Source organism: Sylvia atricapilla, chromosome 4, assembly GCF_009819655.1.
Source record: "Sylvia atricapilla isolate bSylAtr1 chromosome 4, bSylAtr1.pri, whole genome shotgun sequence".
NCBI lineage: Eukaryota > Metazoa > Chordata > Aves > Passeriformes > Sylviidae > Sylvia > Sylvia atricapilla.
In genome coordinates, this window is record NC_089143.1 from 45,101,117 (window position 1) to 45,121,000 (window position 19,884).

At 50.0% G+C, this 19,884-nt stretch overlaps 2 protein-coding genes and 1 long non-coding RNA gene across 3 annotated transcripts in view; 1 reads left to right on the forward strand and 2 right to left on the reverse strand.

The window, feature by feature from the left end:
- The window catches only part of MFHAS1 (multifunctional ROCO family signaling regulator 1), a 34,607-nt gene extending 27,446 nt beyond the window's left edge, over positions 1-7,161 (reverse strand). The window contains exon 1 of the mRNA XM_066317737.1: positions 3,969-7,161. Within this exon, the coding sequence (XP_066173834.1) occupies positions 3,969-7,161 (3,193 nt within the window). The remainder of the gene's footprint in view (positions 1-3,968) is intronic.
- The window catches only part of LOC136360476 (uncharacterized), a 254,845-nt gene that overhangs the window by 50,108 nt on the left and 184,853 nt on the right, over positions 1-19,884 (reverse strand). The gene's annotated exons all lie outside the window — the stretch shown is intronic.
- Positions 14,573-19,884, forward strand: part of TNKS (tankyrase) — a 126,508-nt gene continuing 121,196 nt past the window's right edge. The window contains 1 exon segment of the mRNA XM_066317746.1: positions 14,573-15,084. Coding sequence (XP_066173843.1) covers positions 14,595-15,084 — 490 coding nt within the window. The 5' untranslated portion in view covers positions 14,573-14,594.

Sequence of the window (19,884 nt, forward strand, 5' to 3'; positions counted from 1 at the left end):
ATATACCAAGAAGGGGATAGCAAGGCAGGTGGCAGATGTGCACTCCCTCTCCACAGGAAACCTCTTGCTAGTCCTCCAGAATCTTTCAAAGCTCCCCAATAGCTCTGGAGCATCCTTTTGGACAGGGGCTGCTAGGCTCACACAGTATTTTTGCCCATGGCTTTCTATTTGTTGTCATGTTTTTACTCTGTGAAGACCCACATCACCTGATCTTACTCGTGACAGCATTTTGTCCATCTTCTGTGATGGATGAAGACCCTGGCTTTCTTATGTCCACACTCATACAGCCCCTTGACAAGGCAGGAATGAAGGAAAGCCACCATTCAAACATAATCCCTAAGCCCAAATGCCAGAAGAATCATGCATAGGACATCAGGACGCCTTGTACAAAGGACAGTCTGGGAGAGCACCTGGTGACCCAGACCCAGCCTAGCACAGGGCAAGGGGAAACAGCAGCAAGGCAGTTAGCAGGTGCACATGAATGCAAGCTTGGAACATCCAGTCACATTTGTCCAAACAAAGCACACATGTCTACTATCAGACAGGCAGCAAACCACCTCCATCCCCCAATCCCAAGTCACTTAATAGCTTACAGGACAAGAATAACCTAAAAGCTCCTCAGTCCAGGGGCTAAAAGAATATTACACACAAATGAGAGCATTTCACAATGCCTGTGATGACCCAACTGAGGTCTTACTGTCTTGGAGAGGTGAACCATTCGTGTAGGTCACTCAAAGAGGGATATGACTGTCTTAGCCTGGTAGGGACACTTTTATTTATATATAGTGCAAATGTAAAAAAAACCCCAAAAAAAACCAACAACTCAATTTAACACACTGAGTTGTTATCAGCCAAGTGGATGACCGCAGCCTCAAAGCACACTGAAATTCCAGCTCAGATGCCAATTCAGTTACTATTTCACCCAGCTACAAAACTGTTTCAAACACAAAAACTTCCTTAAAAGGACCCTAACAAGGCATTTTTGTATGACTTTCATTCACTGTTTGCAATAAACCCTCAGAAAAGTGAATCTAGAATCTCAATTTTTATTAACCGTTTCTATGCACAGTAGCCCTATTCCTAGATTATTTCTGTGCGTATTATCAGTGAAAGCTGATAGTGTACAGGACAGAGAAGAAAGGGAAGGACAGGAAAAGCAAAGATTAATTCTCAACTTGTGAATTCTCTTTTTGAAGGGGATTCTAATAAAAATTTTGAGTGACCGAAGAATGCACCATCAGTTTCACGAATGACGACACAGATTGCACAACCATGCAGAGAGCCAGACTGCACTTCCATTTTTGAGCACAAATTTGGCAGTGTCTACACAGAAATATTTCCCTTATTAAGGTCAACTGGCTGCAAAGCACTTCTTCAGTGCAGTCCTAAAAAGCCCACAGACCTATTTAAGTATTAGGAGCATTGTAATTGCCAGGGATTTCCACAAAAAGAGCTTGGAAAGAAACACAGACATCTCCTTCGCTACATATTTTTGTAACATTAGAACCCTCTCTTTCCTACACCTTGTCAAAACGACACCAGCCATGAATCACTTGCATGACAGCAAGCTTGGCAGCATGACTTAAACAGGCACGCCTCCTGATCAACAAAATCAGGAGGAAAAAAAATATCTTGAGTTTCACGATTGCCATTTAGGGGCTCCTAAACAATCTTTTACTCATAGAGCAGATACACAGCAAGGAATATTTTAGATTAAATGCAGACATACAGGCCTCCCAAGTCAAATCACAGTTCACATTTTTCATACAGTCCAGAAAAAACCTGGGCTAGATTTAAGCATCATCCATGACAACAAGCAGGTTTCTCAATAAATTAATCACTCTTCAGCATTTCCACAGATCAGCCTTGTCTTTTAAGCATGTTTGTCTGCTATTCTCCCACAGAGAATCACACAGTATCCATGTTTAAGAGAGTTGTTCCCTGCCCCAAGCCAGAGTCACATCTGTGGCCTGACAGCAAAGCCTGAATTCCCTGCTGGAGCACCTCAAAAACACAGCAACCCCCTTTCCACAGGCAGCATTACCCAGGTGCTGTTCAGAGACCTGGCACACAAGCCCAGCTCCTCCTGTGCTCAGCACACTGCTAACCTGTGCCTTCCCTTCCCTGCACTCCTGGCCTGGCTCCCAGGTGAGAGCAATCCTTTCCCACCTCTAAGCAAGCATATGTGGCACAGCCAAGTCAAAAGAAAAAGGCCCCAAAGGCCCCTCAATGCCCCTCTCATGCTTCTGAACCTGCTCTGACCATCACTGGGGTAAGCAACAACACCAACTGCCTGCAGACAGTCTGACTCCTCTTCAAATTTCCCTTTTAAAGCATCATCTACTCACAGAGAGAAAAGGGACATCCTCAAAGCATTCACCAGTCAAAAAGAAATAAAGGAGATGCGTGACTGGAGACTGGAATTCACAAGCTAAATCTGCAAAAGGTGCCCATCACACTGCACGTCCACGTGTCTGCTGTCTTGACTAATTTTGGTGGGTTTCTGGGGAGGGCTGTTGGGGGATTTTTCAGGGGTTCTGCAGTAGGTTTGGTTTTTTTAGTTTCCAGAGTTTTTTTTGGAAAGCAGATCACATTGCGCTAAGTTCCATGTCAGCAACCAGCTATCACCCAGCATGTCTCACAGCATGGGTTCACCCCCCCAGTCCCATGGCTCTTACATAAGTGAGCAGTTAGAGGGAGATACAGCTGATGGAGCCAGGACTCAGGCTGAGGAGCAAACTGCATCTCCTTATTCTGAACCTCCAGAGGAAAAAAAAAACCACAACAAAAACCAAGAAACCAAACCCCAAAACAACCCCCAAACCCCCACACCTTATTAATCACATTTGCTTACAAACAAATTCAGCACCATTGCTTGCTTTAAGTCATATCATGCTACAGTTCCCTGCACAATTTCAGGCTACCTCTTAATAATGTTCCAACACATCTCCAACATGGTTGTTAAACTGCAGATTTCTGGAGCATTGCTCACAGTCCAGAGTGTGTTTTGATTTCATGCAGATTTACACATCAAAGCACCTTTCCCATGGCACCCTGCAAGCTGCAGAGCAAACCCAAGCAGAGCAGGGAGGACACCAGTTAGGAGGCAGTACCTGCACACACAAAGTAGAAGAGATGCTGCTGGAAAATATCACCGATAAAAATCACAGCTTTAGAGGTGACAGCTTTTAAAAGCACCACAACCAGTCATGTTCCAGAGGAGAGAGGCTAAGCTTTTTTCGTTTGAGGAAGGGAGACAAAGGAAAATAAAATGCTCTTGAGAACAGCGCCAAAAGGCACAGTCTGGGAATCACCTCTAGGTGAGACACCTAAACAAAGAAGATGGAGTATTCTTCTCTCTTCAGGGAGGAATGCTTCCAGCTAGAGACAGGGCTCAGAGAAAGCTCTTCTTACACAGGGCTATGGAGACCAACACACCCATTGTCTACCAGGAGGAGCTTTCCTGCATTCAGAGAGACTGCAGCATAGGCCAGCTTTTGGAGCTGGAGGGTTGAAGGGGGACACCTGCAATGTTTTAGGCATCTCTATTCACGTTTACAAATAGCTCCAAGGAAATGGGAGCTCCAGGATAAAAGGAATTTGGGGGGGGGGAAACCCCAACGCTACAGCCCATTCAAAGGAATCAAAAAAAGGAGGACAGGTCAGAGATTTTTCAACAACGGCACCACCAATCCTCAGGGCCCAAACCCAAAATGCTGAGAGAAAGGGTGCAGACAAAGGGGGATGTAACACCCCCCTCCTCTCAGAATAGGGTTATTTTAAGCCTGTCTCCTTGGAGCTACCCTAATATTTTCTTTCATGACTCAAACCACCAGGGAAAGGAGTTAGAGCAGAGAGGAAAAAAGAAAAGAAAAAAAGAAACAGAGCTAGGGCTGACCTCATAAGACACCTTTCTAGAAGGGGCAAAGCTCCAGAAGAGATGAAAGGCAAGCTGGGCTGTGCCTTACCTGGAAAAGTGTGTGGGTTGGGTGACCCTCTTTTAAGGCACTTTGAACAGAGGACATGCACAGTGTAGTACAGGCCCGGCCATTCCTGGAGCAGGACATTCAGTTCTTCCACTAAAGGCGTGATAGCTTGCCAAGCTGTCCAGATATTTGGTAGGGACGCATGACTAGCGATAGACAGAGTGTCTGGCTGCAGAGCTCCCCTGGCAGGCCGGTAACTCACCACCACAGGCACCTTTCCCCGGTAGGCATAAATCTGGTATTTGCCATCTGATCGCTGAACCACGTGGCTGTTAATCTGGACACTGTAGCGTGCAAACAAGCCAGGTGGGAAAATGAATGGAAAGCTATATTCAATCTGCAGCTGCTCAACCACAAAGGACTGTCCGCTCAGATTGGTGCCGTTGATCCACGCCTCTGCATGGGGCACCTCGTTTTTCACGTAGCAGGGAAACTTGTACCAAGCAGCCGCCCCATTTAAGGGTTTGCATTTGGGTTTGTTGACACAGTAACATAGCCCCATCTTCTCCAGCAGCTCCAGAATGAGCTGCAGATCCTCCCGACTCTGGATGTGGGGCTTAAGAAGGAGACGGATAACATGGGCAGGAAGGAGGCCATGCAGCAAGAAGCCCTCCACGTAATGATGGAGCTGAGTGCTCCTCAGTTCGTCAACCTGGGTGTCGCTGAGCAGTTTCTGGAGCAGCACAGTGGCATCCCGCTGGCAAAAGACATTGAGGATGTCTATGAGCCGTGGCAGGTTGTGGAACACATACTCCCGCAGGGTGAGATGCTCCTCGAAGTAGAGCAGCTTTCCACTCTCGTGCAGGTAGGACAGGGCACTCTGGAGCCGATCCTCCGTCAGGCCTGCCTGCAAGCCCAGCCGGGCAGAGTCCCACCAGCTAAGCCACAACTGCTGAGCTTGAGGCTGGAAGTGCAACTCCTCCAGCACTTGCCAGGATTTGGGCAACACCCGGTGCAGGTTTGGGAAGATATCCCGGTGCTCAGCCACCGAGAGGAGCTTGTCCCGCAGGCGACGCACCTGGCAACGGTCCTGGCAGCTGAAAGGCAGCACTGGAGAGAGGATCTGTGGGCGGTGGTTGAGCAGATACTGAAACTGGGCTTTCTTTCGCCGCAGGTTCTTGTCCGAGACCCCGTAAAAGGCAGCATGCGGGCTGGAGCAGCGCAGGTCAAAGTCCTGTCCCAGAGCCTCATCCACCTGCTGGACTAAGCTCTGGAGCCCCTCAGCATCCCTCTTCTCCTGCTGAGCAATCTGGTGATGGATGTCCAGGCACTTCTCTTCCAACTCCCGCTCTGCACAGAGGTCGGCGTGGGTTCCCACCATGCACACTACAGCATGGGGCACCTTGGAACTGAGCCAGTGTAAGAAATAGCCCACAGAGGGGTAGAAGTGCTGAGGGACATAGGCACTCAAATTCACCACCAGCACGTACAAAGCTCCAGGGGAGAGGAAGAAAGACTGGATCACATCATAGCTCGGGTCCCCTGCGAGCTCATACACAATGAATGTCAGGCCCCTCTCTGCATCTGCTGTCCAGTCCATCACCTCGATGCCCTTACTGCCTCCTGATAGTCCTAGTCCCAGTGGTACTCGTGGGGCACTGGGTGGCAGTGACAGTGCAGGGGATGTTGTGTCCCCTTTCGCTCGGTGAGAGGGCACACAAGAAGGGATATCCTGTTGCTCACCAGGGAGATGTTCCACCTGCTGCATGACAGGTAACCGAGTTGAGGAATTGTCTTGAGGCTCCAGAAAGGGGCAACATCCAACTGTCACCCTCCCAGTGTCCTGCTGTTGCCCAGGAAACCCTCTGTGCTGGCTGTTCCCTGCCTCCAGGCTTCCCATGTCCTCTCTCTGCTCATTTTCCTCCACGAGGCACCGTCTCAGCAGGGTCTTTCCTGCATCCTTTAGACCCATGAGGACTAGTTTGAGGCGGGGCTTGAGGGCAGGCTGGGAGTGGGCCAGCTCCTGCTGGTAAGCTGCGATGTAGGGGATGCCTTTCATGCACACCTCATAGGGGGGCTGGATGAGGGGATTGTCTTTGATTTTCCACAAGGTGACACGGGAAAGCTGCCCAAAGCCCTCAGGCAGGATGGCAATTTGGTTGCCTTGCAGGACCAACTCCTCTAGGCTGTGGAGGAGCACGATGGAGTCAGGCAGGTAGCGGATGCGGTTGTTGTCTAGCCAGAGAGTGCGGAGCTGGTGGAGCTGACAGAGGTGAGGGGGCAGCACGGTGAGCTGGTTGCGGCTCAGGTAGAGCTCCTCCAGACTGGGCAGCGCCAAGATGGCAGAGGGGAACTCACCCAGCAGGTTGGATGAGAGGTTCAGCATCTTGAGCCGCTGTAGTCTGCCGAAGCCAGCGGGCAGCGCCTGCAGCCGGTTGCCGTCCAGCATGAGGCTCTCGAGGGCACTCAGCTGGCAGAGACCCTCGGGCAGGGATGCCAGCCCGGTGCCGCTGAGCCAAAGGATCTTGAGGCGGCGGAGAGCAGCGATGCCCTCGGGCAGGGCCCCGAGGTGGCGGTTGCCGGAACAGTCGAGCTCCTCCAGGGCGGCCAGCTCCAGCAGCGGGGCAGGGAAGGAGGGCAGCTGGTTGTGGTCCACGTCGAGGGTGCGGAGGTGCCGCAGACGGCCCAGGCCCTCGGGCAGGCGGCGCAGGCGGTTGAAGCTGAGGTCGAGCTCCTCGAGGCAGCCCAGCTCGGCGATGCGGGGGGGCAGCCCCGGGCCCTCGGCGCCCAGTTCGTTGTGGCTGAGGCTGAGCTTGCGCAGGCCCCGCAGCCCCGCCAGCGCCCCGCCGTCCCCCAGGCCCCGCAGCCGGTTGTGGCTGAGGTCGAGCTCGGCCAGGCGGCCCAGGTGGCGCAGGGCGGCGGCGGGCAGGCGGCTCAGCCGGTTGCGCCGCAGGCTGAGCACCCGCAGCCCGCTCAGGGCGGCGCCCACCTCCTCGGGCAGCTCCTCCAGCCCCCGCCCGCTCAGGTTCAGCGCCTCCAGCTCCCCCAGCGCCGCCGCCGCCAGGGACGGGCGGCAAGGAGCGGCGGCCCCGGGGGGCGGCGGCGGCCCCCCAGGCGGCCCCGCGTCCGGCTCGGGCTCCGGCTCGGGCTCGCCGGGGCCGCCCCGCAGCTTCTGTGCGCGCAGGGCGGCCTCGCGCCACAGCCGCACCGCCTTCGGGGGCTCCGTCTGAGCCATGGCCGGGGGAGCGGGCCCCCGCCCCGCCCGACCCTACCTGCCTCCGCCGCCGCTGCTCGCCATGGGCGCGGCCCCGCTGCGCTTCGCCGCCGCCGCGACGGGCTCGGGGCTCCCCACGGCTCCGCGCCGGCACCGCCGCCGCGCCGCCCCGCGCACGTACCGCCGCCGCCGCTGCCACCGCCCCGCCGGGGGCGGGACGCGGTCACGGCCCGGCCCCGGCAGCGCCGCACCGCCCCCGCGCCGGGGAGAACCGGCCCTGCCTCTGGGGGCACGTCCCGCCCCTGCCTGCCGGGCACCGGCCCCTTCTCCCCGGGCCGGAAGGGTCTGTGTGCTGGCCTGGGACTCCCACCCCCGGCAACGCTCGAGGGAGCGGCTCTCCGGGTGCCCCGGTGGGGTGAGCCCGCCTGGCCCTGCAGGCGATGGGGCAGCGGCGGTGGCGGTGCCGGCGCTTCGCCGGGACCCCGGTGTGTGACAGCCGCCGCCCCGGGTCTCGCCTGCGCCTGGGCTCGCTGAGAGCTTTGCGAGCAGCCCGACTCACCGCGGAGTTACGGCAAAAGCTGTTGTGTTGCCCCGTGTCATTTTTTCTCGAGGCAAGGGCTGATTTTTCATCCAGCCCTGCAAGAAACCGAGGTTAACCTTTCTTCCCATTCAGTCAATGTTCTTCCGTGTTGAGTGCGAAAGCCTGCAGCCCTCTGGTTAATCGGAGCAACTCTGCCACCTTCCTGCCGTGCTTTGTTTCCTGTGATGCATCCATCTGGCCAGACCCTAAATACTGCCTTCTTCAGGTTCTTCAGTCAAGCTTTGCTCCAGGGGGTCGGATAAATAGGCGTGGAAATTTCCACCTCTGCAACCGAGGGGGAATAGAGCCCCTTTACAGCGGAGCCGCGAATCGGGCTGACGGAGGCTGTGGGCCCTCAGCTTTCCCGAGATGTGTGAGCTTACCCTTGCAAATGTCAGCGATGCACCGTGGCCAAAGGTTCACAGATTTTAAAACGTCATTGTCTTTGTTCACTGGACACTCCAGCATGCCTCGGGGCCTTCCTTTCACCGTGGAAACAACCTTTCACCTTGTTGTAACAGCTACCATTAAAGCGTGCTATAAGCTATTACTTCAGACAAAAGAAAAAATAAAGGATTTGAAATGAAAAGTAGTCCACGGGGCAACCAGCTTCACAGCCTTTATTGTCTTCCTTATTGTGGAAAGCCCTCACAAGAATGACACCTTTCCTTTTGGGTGGCCCTGTGCATCTAACTGTGCCTGGAGAGAAGGAGAACCAATTTCGTGTGGAGCCATAGATTCTGCACTAAATTATTAAATTTACAAATTACTAAAACTGCAAGATTGCAAAGACTCAGATTCAGTTTCTCTCCCATCATTAGCAGATAAGCAGGGGTAAAATAATTTTTCAGGCCCTCTGAGGTCTAGCAAACCTTTACCAGGTTTCTGCTAAATGCCTGAGGATGACATCACCCTGAGTAGGGAAAATCTGCCTGTGTTGGCTGATAAAACCAGACAAAGGACACAAAGGACAGGGAGGAAAGTCCACGCTGAGAGCAAGTTGGCTGTATGAAGTAAAACTCATCTCCAAGTAAGAATTCAGGACCTGCTCAAAGCCAGCAGAGGCAATCCAGGAGGCTGGACTCATGTTTTGGCTCTAGCGCCACTGCTCGACTTCTGCTGGAGAACAGGTATTCAGGGATACTCGTGATCCATGAGGCTCTGCTGAGAGGGCTTAAACCTGGGGATAATATTCTTCCAGATCCTGGCTCTGGGAAACAGAAATACTCCAAATTGTGCCCATGTAGAACTAGTTTCCAAGCTTGAACTCATTTATTTTCAGAGCATCCCTGCAGTGGGTCAGAACATCTTTTATTTGGGCTAACCTGGTTTTTGTGTCTGCTTTTCTGAAGGTCATATGGTAAACAGCCCTTCTCTGTGCTCCAAAAGGAGCATTCTCCTTCCCCATTTCTAAAGTGGCACATTCAATTCCTACCGGGGAAAGAGTCCTTCTCTTCTCCCACCCTCTTGCCCAATAGCTCTTGTTGAAATGAAACCAGGTTGATAGTTTCATTTCCAGCCCTCTGCATGCAAAACAACCCAACTTGTTGCTATCAAAATCACATTTTTAAATCAAGACGGTGTTTTTAGAAACAAAAGATCTCTGCAGGGAAAATTGACTCTGGCTTCAAATTTGCAGCAAATTTTCTTCTTTCCAATGCCTTGTCCACGTAAAGACAGCAAAAGCATAATCATTACTGAGGGCCACCCACCCAATGATTCCTGTGGGCACTGCAGATCCTCTCTGAGGCTAGGGCAGGCTTCCAGTTGCTGTATGACCTGCAGCAAGTGTAACTCTAAAGGCTGCCACTGCATAATTCTCTTGTTTTCCATGGGAAAACTGAAGGAGCTCCTCCAGTGGGGATGCTCCAAGCAGCTACTTGGCTCAGCCAGCTGAAAAACACCAAGGAGAGAAGTGCTTATCTCCATCTGCCTGCTATTAGGGCCACAGCCTGTATTAAACATATCTTTCTGGCAGCATGCAAGGACAGACAGGGTAAGTTTTTTCACTAATCAGGGAAAGTTTTGACTGTCAACCTTCCTATCAAAATATGCAAAGCAGCAGGAGCTGAATGCCTCCCCATCGTAGTGAAGAGAGGAGGGAGAATCATGCAGCACTATTCAAGCTTTGATTAAGCTCCTGTAGGTGATGAATGAAGCTAAGGCAGAAGAAACATGATGAACAGCATGCTGACACAAAGACATCTCCAGTGCTGCTTCAAGGTTGTCCAAAGAGGAAAGTTCTAGTGCTTTCCTACGAATCTTACACTTTATCCCACTATGCCTGCATGAGAAGGAAGATTTTATTTCTCAGGAAATGTGGCTTTTGATACAGACCTAGATGATCTCTTATCTTCCCATCTTCTTAGGCAGAGGAGACAGACATGTTTTTCCAAACATGACTTACTCATTTCCTCTCAGTTTACTCATGAGCTTACTAGAGGTCCATTAAACATGAGCATCAGCATGCTGGATGCTGGTTTTGGAGTAATTTCCTAATTTTTGGAGGTTAACAATATTAAGAAACCACACCAAACCTCTCTCTTGCTGCTCAGGACCAGCTGGAACTTGCAGCCAGGTGGCTGTAAAATTGCCAGGAAAGCTATAAAGCATTTTATTAAAAAATAAAAAATCCCATCTCAGTGGGTTCCATTATATGTCAGAATTGCATTTGCAGTTATTAATTTTAAATACTAGTCCTGCAAAGTCCTATTGATGGAATTTAATTATTCAGATGAAATCTGAAGTGCTTCCACTTTACTGAGCCCTGCACCTGCATCATTAATAAGATTTCTATGTAAAGCACCTTTCTCTTGGGTCAGGCAAAGGCACTGAGTAATCAACAGTATTTTAGACCCTGACTCTGGTCCTTGCACGACAAGGGGTACAAATGTAACCAGCTGCTTGTGACAGGACATGAACTTAAATCAGCTCAACAGAAGCACCAAGCTGCTGTGGCACGCAGATGCAGGGTGTGCTATGGGCCAGTGCAAAGCTGACAGGCTCTGGCACCAGTAGTGAGTAAGGCTGGCAGGGCCTTGGGAGGCTGTGTGCCCTCTGCACCACCAGACACACAGTCCAGTTGTTAAAAACCCCAGGGGCCTGCTTTGGAACCGATTCAAGAAGTCCTGTTTCCAAGGGCTCGGTGGCTGGCTGGGAAGCAACCAATGGTTGACTGACTGCTTTCAAAGATCCTCCACATGTTTCTCTTCAACCTTAAGTAGAAATCCTATGAGGATGATATTTTGCCCAGAACTGCATTCTCTACACTGTTTTGCCCACCATTTCTGCAGGAGTGCTATGAAGGCTTATCAAGCCATATGCAAATGGTGATGGTAGCACTTGAAGAGATCCTGGACATGCTTTGGGCAGGAGAAAGAGAAGGGCTGGGGTGAGCAGCACTGCTGTTTGCCTCAACCCTCTGTAGGGGAGCAGTGGGGCTGTACATGTGGGGCAGGAAGACTGAGGAGAAATTTGGGAATGCAATAGGATAGGGACCCCCACCAAAATGTGGAAGTCTGAAGAGGAGGCACATCTCCAGAACTGCTTTGCTTTAGCCCCTGTGTAACCCACAGCCAGGCCCCACTTCCCCATAGGTAGGTCTCATACTGCAAATCCTAATTGCTTTTCTTGTTTCTTCCTAGGCACAGGAATTCCTTTCATAGAATCATAGGAAGGTTTGTGTTGGAAGGAACCTTTAAAGATGGTCAAATGCAATGCCCTTGCTTTGGGCAGAGACATCTTCAACTAGAGCAGGTTGCTCAAAGCCTGATCTCACTTGGCCTTGAACAATTCTGGAAGCAGGGCATCCATAATTCCTTCGGGCAACCTGTTTCAGTGCCTTACCATCCTCATGGTAAAGAATTTCTTTCTAACATCTAATCTGTATTTGTCCTCTTTAAGTTTAAAACAGTTCCTCCTTGTTCTGTCACTACCTGCCTGTGTAAAAGTCCTCATCCCCTTCTACTTATAAGCCTGCTTTAAGTACTGGAAGGATACAATGAGGCCTCCCTGTAGGCTTCTCATCTCCAGGCTGAACAAACCAGCTCCCTCAGTCTGTCTTAATAGGAGAAGTGTTTCAGCCCTCTGGTCATCTTTGTAGCCCTTGTCTGCACCTGCTTCAACAGGTCTAGAGGACCCCAGAGCTGGATATAGCTCTCCAGGTGGGGTCTCACAGGGGAGGATTAGAGGGCCATGCTCCTTTGACCTGCTGGCCATGCTTCATTTGCTTTTCAACTGGCTTTCTAGGCTGTGAGTGCACATTGCTGACTCATGTCCAGTTTTTCATCCACCAATACCTCTCTGGCCTTCTTATGAAGGCAGATCCAGAGTATAGCATTCCTTACTCAATCCTACAACAAACAATTAAATTTTGAGGCCAACTTGGATGCCCAGTTTTTGAAAAATATTACTTGTATTTTTAAAATTCTGTCAGGAAGTAGAACAAGTGTTTGCATACCAATACGTTTCCTAAAGTGATGCTATTTATAGCCTTGGTTTATGGGAAATACAGAGAGAGCAAAGGAATAAGATTTTTTTGCCACTGATGCCAGAAAAGCAACTGGAGGGTGACACAAACTGTGGGAAGCCAGTGGTGAGCTGAACATGTGCACACTGATGCTCTGCCCCTTAAATATCTTACAAAAGCTTAGATCTGAAAAAGGGGGATGTTGCAATTACCTTGCAAAGTCCTTTTGGAATTTTGAAATGAAAGGTAACTGTGAAACAGCAGCTGTCCAGATGCAGGTGCCAGGGAGGTCTTGCTGTGTTCCCTCAGTGCCTAGCCAAAGCCCATGCCATCTAAGTCATGGCATGAACAAGAAATGAGCTGGGCACATTCAAATGGATCTTCATTTACTTCTCCACTAGTCATGGGGATTTCATGCCTCCTTTCTCATCACCAGCAGAAAGGTACTTACTAGCACTAGACCAGATCCTAATTTCTTCTGAATTCCTATTTTCTGATTTTCTGTGCTGCCAGCACTAGACCTGGTCAGTACTTCTTCAGCACATCACATGGTGCTATGCAAACCTAATGCCCTTTGTTACCAAACAGCTAAGGCAGATGTATTTCCTAGGATGAGGCTGGCTGTCCTTAGCCATATTCACTCCTTGCAACAGGAATTCCTCATCACTCTCCTCATTCTCTCACCTCATGCCTCACCAGGTGTACTGCAAGTTTTCCAGAAATTGTTGCTGTTGATATTATTCCTGTCAATGGAATCTCCCTTTTCTTACAGATTAAAATTAAGTAATCTCTTAGTAACAGCTATTTCTGACTTAAACTGGAATTGGTATTTAAATCCTCTCTAGATATCAGAAAGCCAGGAGAACTGTGGTCTCAGCTTTCTTCTGCTTTACAAATCCAACCAAAAATCCTTATTTAAATGCTTCTGCTTCTGCCCACGTTGTTCAGATCTGTTAATTCTACAGAGAGCATTAAGAGCACGTTTTGGTCCCTGATATCCTTAGATTTCTCTTTCTTACCTTTTAGGCCTGGCAGCCACTTCTGCCTGGCTGCGCCTAGCTGCCCATTTCACCTCTCCACACGGTGTTGTTTCTGAGCACATGGAATGTTCCCCACTTGGCCTCTTTCTGCCGTTTGCTCCATGTGGCTTTTTAGTGACGGCTTGGCTCTGGCCAATGGGCTCTACGCCAGTGCTGCTTTCCTCCCTGGAATTAGTGAAGAAGAGGCCTTTCAGCTTAGCTGATGAACTTTTAAAGAGCTCCCAGGCTCCATTTAAGTTTCTCCATCAGCTTTCTCTCCTGGTCTCACTCCATCATTTCCTGGCTTTAGGAAAGGAGCTATACTGGAAAGAAGCAGTGTTCAAAGCCAGGTTGGATAAAGGCTTGAAGAGCCTGGTCTAGAAGGTGGTGTTCCCTGGCAGGGGATGTCAGGACTAGATGATCTTCAAGGTCCATTCCAAGCCCATAACATTCTATGATTCTGTGGTTCTACGGAGCCACGCTGCCGGCTGGATCGCCTGCAGGGGAAGAGAGGTGAGCATCAGGCTCAAGCGCTGGCTACCATGGGGGCCGGGTAACCCACCCACCTCTGGTGTGACCGGTAAAGGAATGGGATTTGTTTGTCACTGATGCCACCAAAGTACCTGGATGGTGAAACATAAACTGTGGAATGCGGGCTGTGAGCTGAACAAGTTCATACCGACACCTCTTAAATTTCTCGCAAAGCTTAGATGTGACATGGGGGTGCTGCAATTAGCTTGCAAAGTCCTTCTGGAGTTTTGACACGAACGGCGGCTGTGAAGAAGCAGCTGCCCAGATTCTCGTGTCCGTGCCGTGGTGGCGGAAGACGACTGCCACGCCCGTACAGCGGGCTCGGCAGAGGAACACTGCCCTTCGCCTTCCCCTCCGAAGTCACGCCTCAGGAGTTGCCACCCGCCCTTCTCCCGGCACCGGCAGCCGCGGAAGAGACGCAGTTCCCGGGAAGCGCCGGCCCCGCCCCTGGCTCCGCCCACCCCGGCCCCCGCCCCGCCCCTGGCTCCGCCCACCCCGGCCCGCTCCCGGCCCCGCCCCTGGCTCCTCCCCCGTCCCCGGCTCCGCCCGCTCCACGCGGGCCCCGGCCCCGCCCCTGGCTCCGCCCACCCCGGCCCCGCCCCCGGCCCCGCCCGCTCCACGCGGGCTCGGCCCCGCCCCTGGCCCCGCCCACCCCCCGCCCCGCCCGCCGCGGCCGGCAGGGGGCAGGCGCGCCCCGCCCGGGGCGGTGCCGATGCCGGTGCGGCCGCGCCCCGCGGGCCCCCGCGCGGGCGTCACGTCCGTGCGCGGCGCTCGCGGTTGGCGGGCGGGCGGAAGCGCGGGCGGGGCGGCGCCGTTGCCGCAGTGACGGGGCCGGGAGGGGCGGAGCGGCGCGAAGATGGCGGCGGTGCCGCCGCGTCGCTCCCAGCACCACCATCACCACCACCACCCGCCGCCCGGCCCGGCCTCCCCGCCGCCCGCCTCCGCCTCGCCGCCGCGCAGCCCCAGCCTGGCACCGGCCGCGCAGCGCCACAGCCTGGCCGGCCCCGAGGGCGAGGCGCCCCCCGACGCGGACCGGCCCCCGGCCGCGGAGTGTGCGGAGGGTTCGGGCGCCGCCGCGCCGGCCCCGCCGCCGGGCTCGGGCAGCAGCTCCAGCGGCTCTTCCTCGTCCTCGTCCTCCTCGTCCGCGTCGTCGTCGGCGGCGTCGAGCCCGGCGGCGGAGAGTCCCGACGCGGCGGGCCCGGGCGCGGCGAGCGGGGCGTTCCGCGAGCTGCTGGAGGCCTGCAGGAATGGGGACGTGACGCGCGTGAAGCGCCTGGTGGACACGGGCAACGTGAACGCCAAGGACATGGCGGGGCGCAAGTCCACGCCGCTCCACTTCGCCGCCGGTGGGTACCGGGGCCTCCCGTGCCCGGCCGGGGCAGTGACAGCGAGCGGGACAAGCAGGGCTCCCCTGGAGTAGCTTCGGGCAGGGGACCTGCAGCCCTCGGTGATTCGGGAGTGGGCAAAGCCTAAGCTGGGAGGAGGAGTGTGAGCACACTCTTCCCCGGGGGCGTTTCACTTAAAGGCTGTTGGGAGATGGCTGTTCTTCCTCTGGGTGAGACGAGTGGAAGAAGAGGTCCTGAAAGCGTAGAGACTGTAAGATCTAAAAGTATGGACAGTGATCTCTGTGTTTGGGATCCATGGGCTGCTGCAGACTTGTGCAGTGGACTTAGAAAGCAAGAAACTGGAATTCAGAACAGAGTTGACTTGAAGTAAGGGTTTCACGTGTATTGTAACAGCTCAGGGATTGCTGTGATGCACATGCACTTCATGGGAATCAGTTTTGATACCTTGTACTTTGTAACTTCTTTTATTTTGGCGTGGTTACTGGTTGATGTTTGCGTCTCTTGTGGTCTGAGTAGGCTGGGGAAGGGGGTCAAGTGGAACAGCTGAACTGTAGAAGTTACAGATGTGTCCGGGAAAGAATACACCTCTTTGTGCAGAGAAACTATGTCACTGTGATCAGAACTAATGTTATAAAAGCAATTATGTGGTAAGAGCCGACAATGTAGACTAACTGGAAGTAAATATTAACTTTTGGCAAATAGAGCTGTAATAGATTACTGTAGTTCATAAAAAGAATATTTCTTAACAGGGTGTATTCCCTGGGGGTCCAAGGCACACAAAATTTATTATAAAAGTAAAATGAAGAAAGTCTTTTAAATCATTACTCCTAACTCAGGGCTTGTGCAATTGCTAGGTCTGTGGTCAGTCTGAGAGCTCTCTGAGGCGTGGCACAGTTTTTTGGAACTAGACCTTATGTAGTGAAGCACACAGATCTTGTTTGAGCTTTGTGGTGCACTGGTACATGTAAATTAAGATAATTGAAATGTCTGTTGAGTGGTCGGGCTTTAAATGCTGGTGTATGTCTCTAAATCACAGTTGAAATCGGTAGCAAAATGAACATTTTATGGTGCAGTGTTGCCTGGCACACTGAATAGTGCTCTGCAGTTTGTCAGTTGGCTAGCACACCCTGAGACTGTATGGGTTTGTTTTCATTTTCGAAGTACGAGAGGCATTTGACAATGCCCCTAAGGGCACTTTTGGTCCTGAGGTGTTTCCTTTTCTTTCTTCTCTGGTCCCTGAGCTCTACTGCTGAAATGAGGCTTACCCAAGTGGAGTTCAAAACACAGCAAACCTCTGGGGATTGGAGATGAACCCTGGAACATATTGCTGGTAGCAAGTGCTGGGGTGCTTATGAAGTTCTTAATGTTTTGGAAGGCTTGAATCTGCTCTGCTAATTTTGGATTCAGACTTGAAGTTAGATCTTGCTGCTTCCCCTAAAACTCTGAGATCTCAGGTTGTAACTTCAGTGCCTGTACAAACTGTAGTGCTGAAGCTGCAGTGGGTAATGTCTGCTCTGATTAGAGAAGAAATGGACAAAATTTGCTTGAGGGAGTAAGGCTTTGAAAGTTGATAATGTCATTAAGATGTTAGTGTAGTAGCAGTGGAAGGTGATTCATTGTAGCATGAGGAAAATAGCAGATGAAGTTCTTGTTGCAGTAAAACTAACAAATTCCCGTATCTGTTTTTCTAGATTTAAAGACTTCCCTTAGATACCTTACCTATTTTATCTCAAATTGTTGTATGTTTGGTGCCAGTGGATTAGGCATGTAAGAGCATTAGGCAGATTTCTTATTACAAAGATCTTGGGATGCTGCATTTTGGGAAGGCCTATAAGCAAGCATGTTGTTGAATGCAGCTATCTTAAGCAGTGTATACCTGCCAGTGATGCAGCGTGTTGATTTCATCTCCTTTGCAGGCCAAAGGTGAAATAAAACTTGTTTGCTTATGGGCACACTAACCGGCTGTGTATAGGAAGCTGTGTTTTGGATAATAAATGTTTATGAGCCATACCTAGGTGTGAATTGTATGGCCTTCAATAGGTGAATGGGTGGATGAGAGCGCAGGATGTTGTGTTTTGAACTGTTTTTTTTCAAACTTCTTGAAGCTAAACTCTTAGATGAATAGAGTTTCACTTCTGAGTTGTGACTTGTGAAAAAGAAATTGTTCTCCTAATTTCTTCTTCATTTCCCGTTTTTGGGACTGGATTTTAGGTTTTTTTTCCTTTCCTGCTCCCACAGGGTACTTGACTTCTCCCAAACTCAGTCTGTTTTTTCAGATGTCTATCTTAGCAGCAGTGCCAGGCAGTTAAGTTCTTTTACTGTAATGGGGAAGGATAACTTCCCCCAGTTTTAGTTCCTTGTAAAAAGCTTGGGTTTCCTTAAGCTTTGTAAGGTTTTTAATTTAAAAGTCATCTTTATGTCCCTTCTCGTGGCAGGACTATAAAAAGAGGGACTTCTGAGAGCACTCAGAATCCTTGGCAAATATGTAATCTGGAGGTAAGATAAGAGCTGAAATCTGTTACCAGTTATTTTGAAAGCTGAGGATGGGTCTGAATCTGTTTCTAGAAGTTGGAGTCACCTGTGCATTATTCACTTCCAGATAAATTGTGCATGGCCGCATCAAATTGGAGCAGCAGTTTTATCCACATTTTCTTTGTTTGGGATATCTGAACTGCCAATTGAACTGAATAAAGGGGAATTGGTTCTTCAGCTCTATGTTGAAGTGTCAAGTCGTGTGCTGAATAAATCTGACCTGCTTTGGTTAGCTATTAAAAAGGGAGAAATTAATACTGAGGTGATGCATGGTTATAGAAGCCTCTCTTGCAAGCAGGAAGAGGTTGAGCAAAGCATAATTTTCCTTTCATCCTCCTTGCATGGGAAGGGGAAAACTCAGTACTGTCTCAACTTCTGTGTGGATTGCAGGGTATTTGGGTCTCTGGTACCAATGCAAGCTTTGGATATTGTCCAGCAGCGCCCAAAAAGCAGGTTCTAAAGACTTGAAAGTGATTGAGTGACTTTAAAATGTGTACAAAAAAGAGAAATTAAGAGGAGATATTAATGTATGCATAGCTTTTACATTCAGTTTATTTCAATAAAAACTAGCTTGCTAAAAAAATATTTAATAGCAACTGTTGTAAACATGGACAAAGCTGTATTTGGCTTGACTTTTTATCCATACTAGTGGCCAAAAGCAGGTCCCTAGAGAAGAGTTATACACTTACCCTCTTCATATGATACTTCTGAGTACTCTTGTTGCAGTTCATAGCTCAGCAGTTGTTTGAACAAAACTCAGTTTTTAAATGTTATTAGAGGGTCATCCTGTGCTAAGGAGTTCATTAAATAATTAGGCTGAACTTGCGTTAGAAGTAACTTGTTTTCTCTTGTACTTTGCACCCTCTTCACTGGAATATTCTGTCTTCTGTTTAATGATTCTCTTCTTCGAACTGGGTTGAATGAGACAAACTGTTTCACTCCCTTGTCTTTCTACTGCATTCCTTTGATCTGTGTTATCTGTTTTCCTTGAGAAGGATCTCAACCTGTCATTGTTTATTCCACAAAATGAGAACATCTTTACTGTACTGTATGCCCCTCAGTAGCTGAAAATACTTGTTATGCCAGTGTTTCTGTTCTTGTAAACTGGCCCAACAGTTCTGCATTTGATGGTGTTATTGACACATAGTTGATAAAATACCTTTTTTGCCATCAAAACCAAATGAGTTGGTTATTCGGTGTGTATGTGAGAGGTATACTTTTTTCCTGTCGGGAATGTTACTCGCTTTTTTTAATAGTTGGATGATTTTAGTGTATGTGATGAGGTGTCACATTTTAGGTATAATTTGTATGGGATATGGTGTGACTTTACTGTCAGCCTAAGATACATCCTGTGCATCGTGTGGTTTGTGAGTCGAAGTGCCTGTACTGGTTCATTGTGTTTGAAGCAAGTTGACAGGGATGCATTCGTGGTGTGTGTGTCATCATCCTCCATGCAGAGCACTCACATACCAAGGTTGATTTTCTGTGACTTTTCTACCATTTCTGTGACTTCTTTGCCGTTAATACACCTGGATGGGGAGGACTCCTGTGTCTGAAATCCCAGCTTTTTCCTGGAGCCAGCTTGGTAACATACTTGCTTCTTCCCTTCTGGAACAAGGCTGAGCCCTACAAAAGGATATATATATGTGTGTATATATATATATATATATATGTATTTCATGCTGACACGTTGGTTCATATGCTTTTAGACCTCATCCTTGCTAGTAATCATTAATAATAGTACCTCTTTCAGAAGTGCCTAGGTGGATGGACCTGGTAGAAATGAGCTGAGTCTCCTACTCAGTTTCTTCATATAGCCATAGTCATAAGCTCGTCCAGTTCCATTCCCATTTAATGGGAAGTTAAACCTTTTTTTGATTGTGAAGTTAGCCCCTCATGTTCTTGTGCAACACATTCTTTTAGCTTTGCAGGTGTTCTCTTTCTAGTGTTTTACACAGGAATATAGACAGTACTAATAATAATTGCTGAACTATGGCTTAAGGCCCACTTCTGTACCAAGAAGAGGTAGAAGGTTCCAGGACTGGCTTTTGGAAGTTACGGAACTGGTATCACAAAGTGGAGTGTTCTTGGTCTCACTAAAGCTCAGGCTTGGAGAAACCTGATTTAGGGTGACTTGTTAAAGCATCAGTGATACAGCTTGTCTTTCTGCTCATGTGTGTTGTAATGGCAAAAAGCTGTTGGGGAGAGCAGTTTTGTTCTAAGCATGCCTTTGATATCACAAGTAATAACTGTTGGAAGTCTAATCAC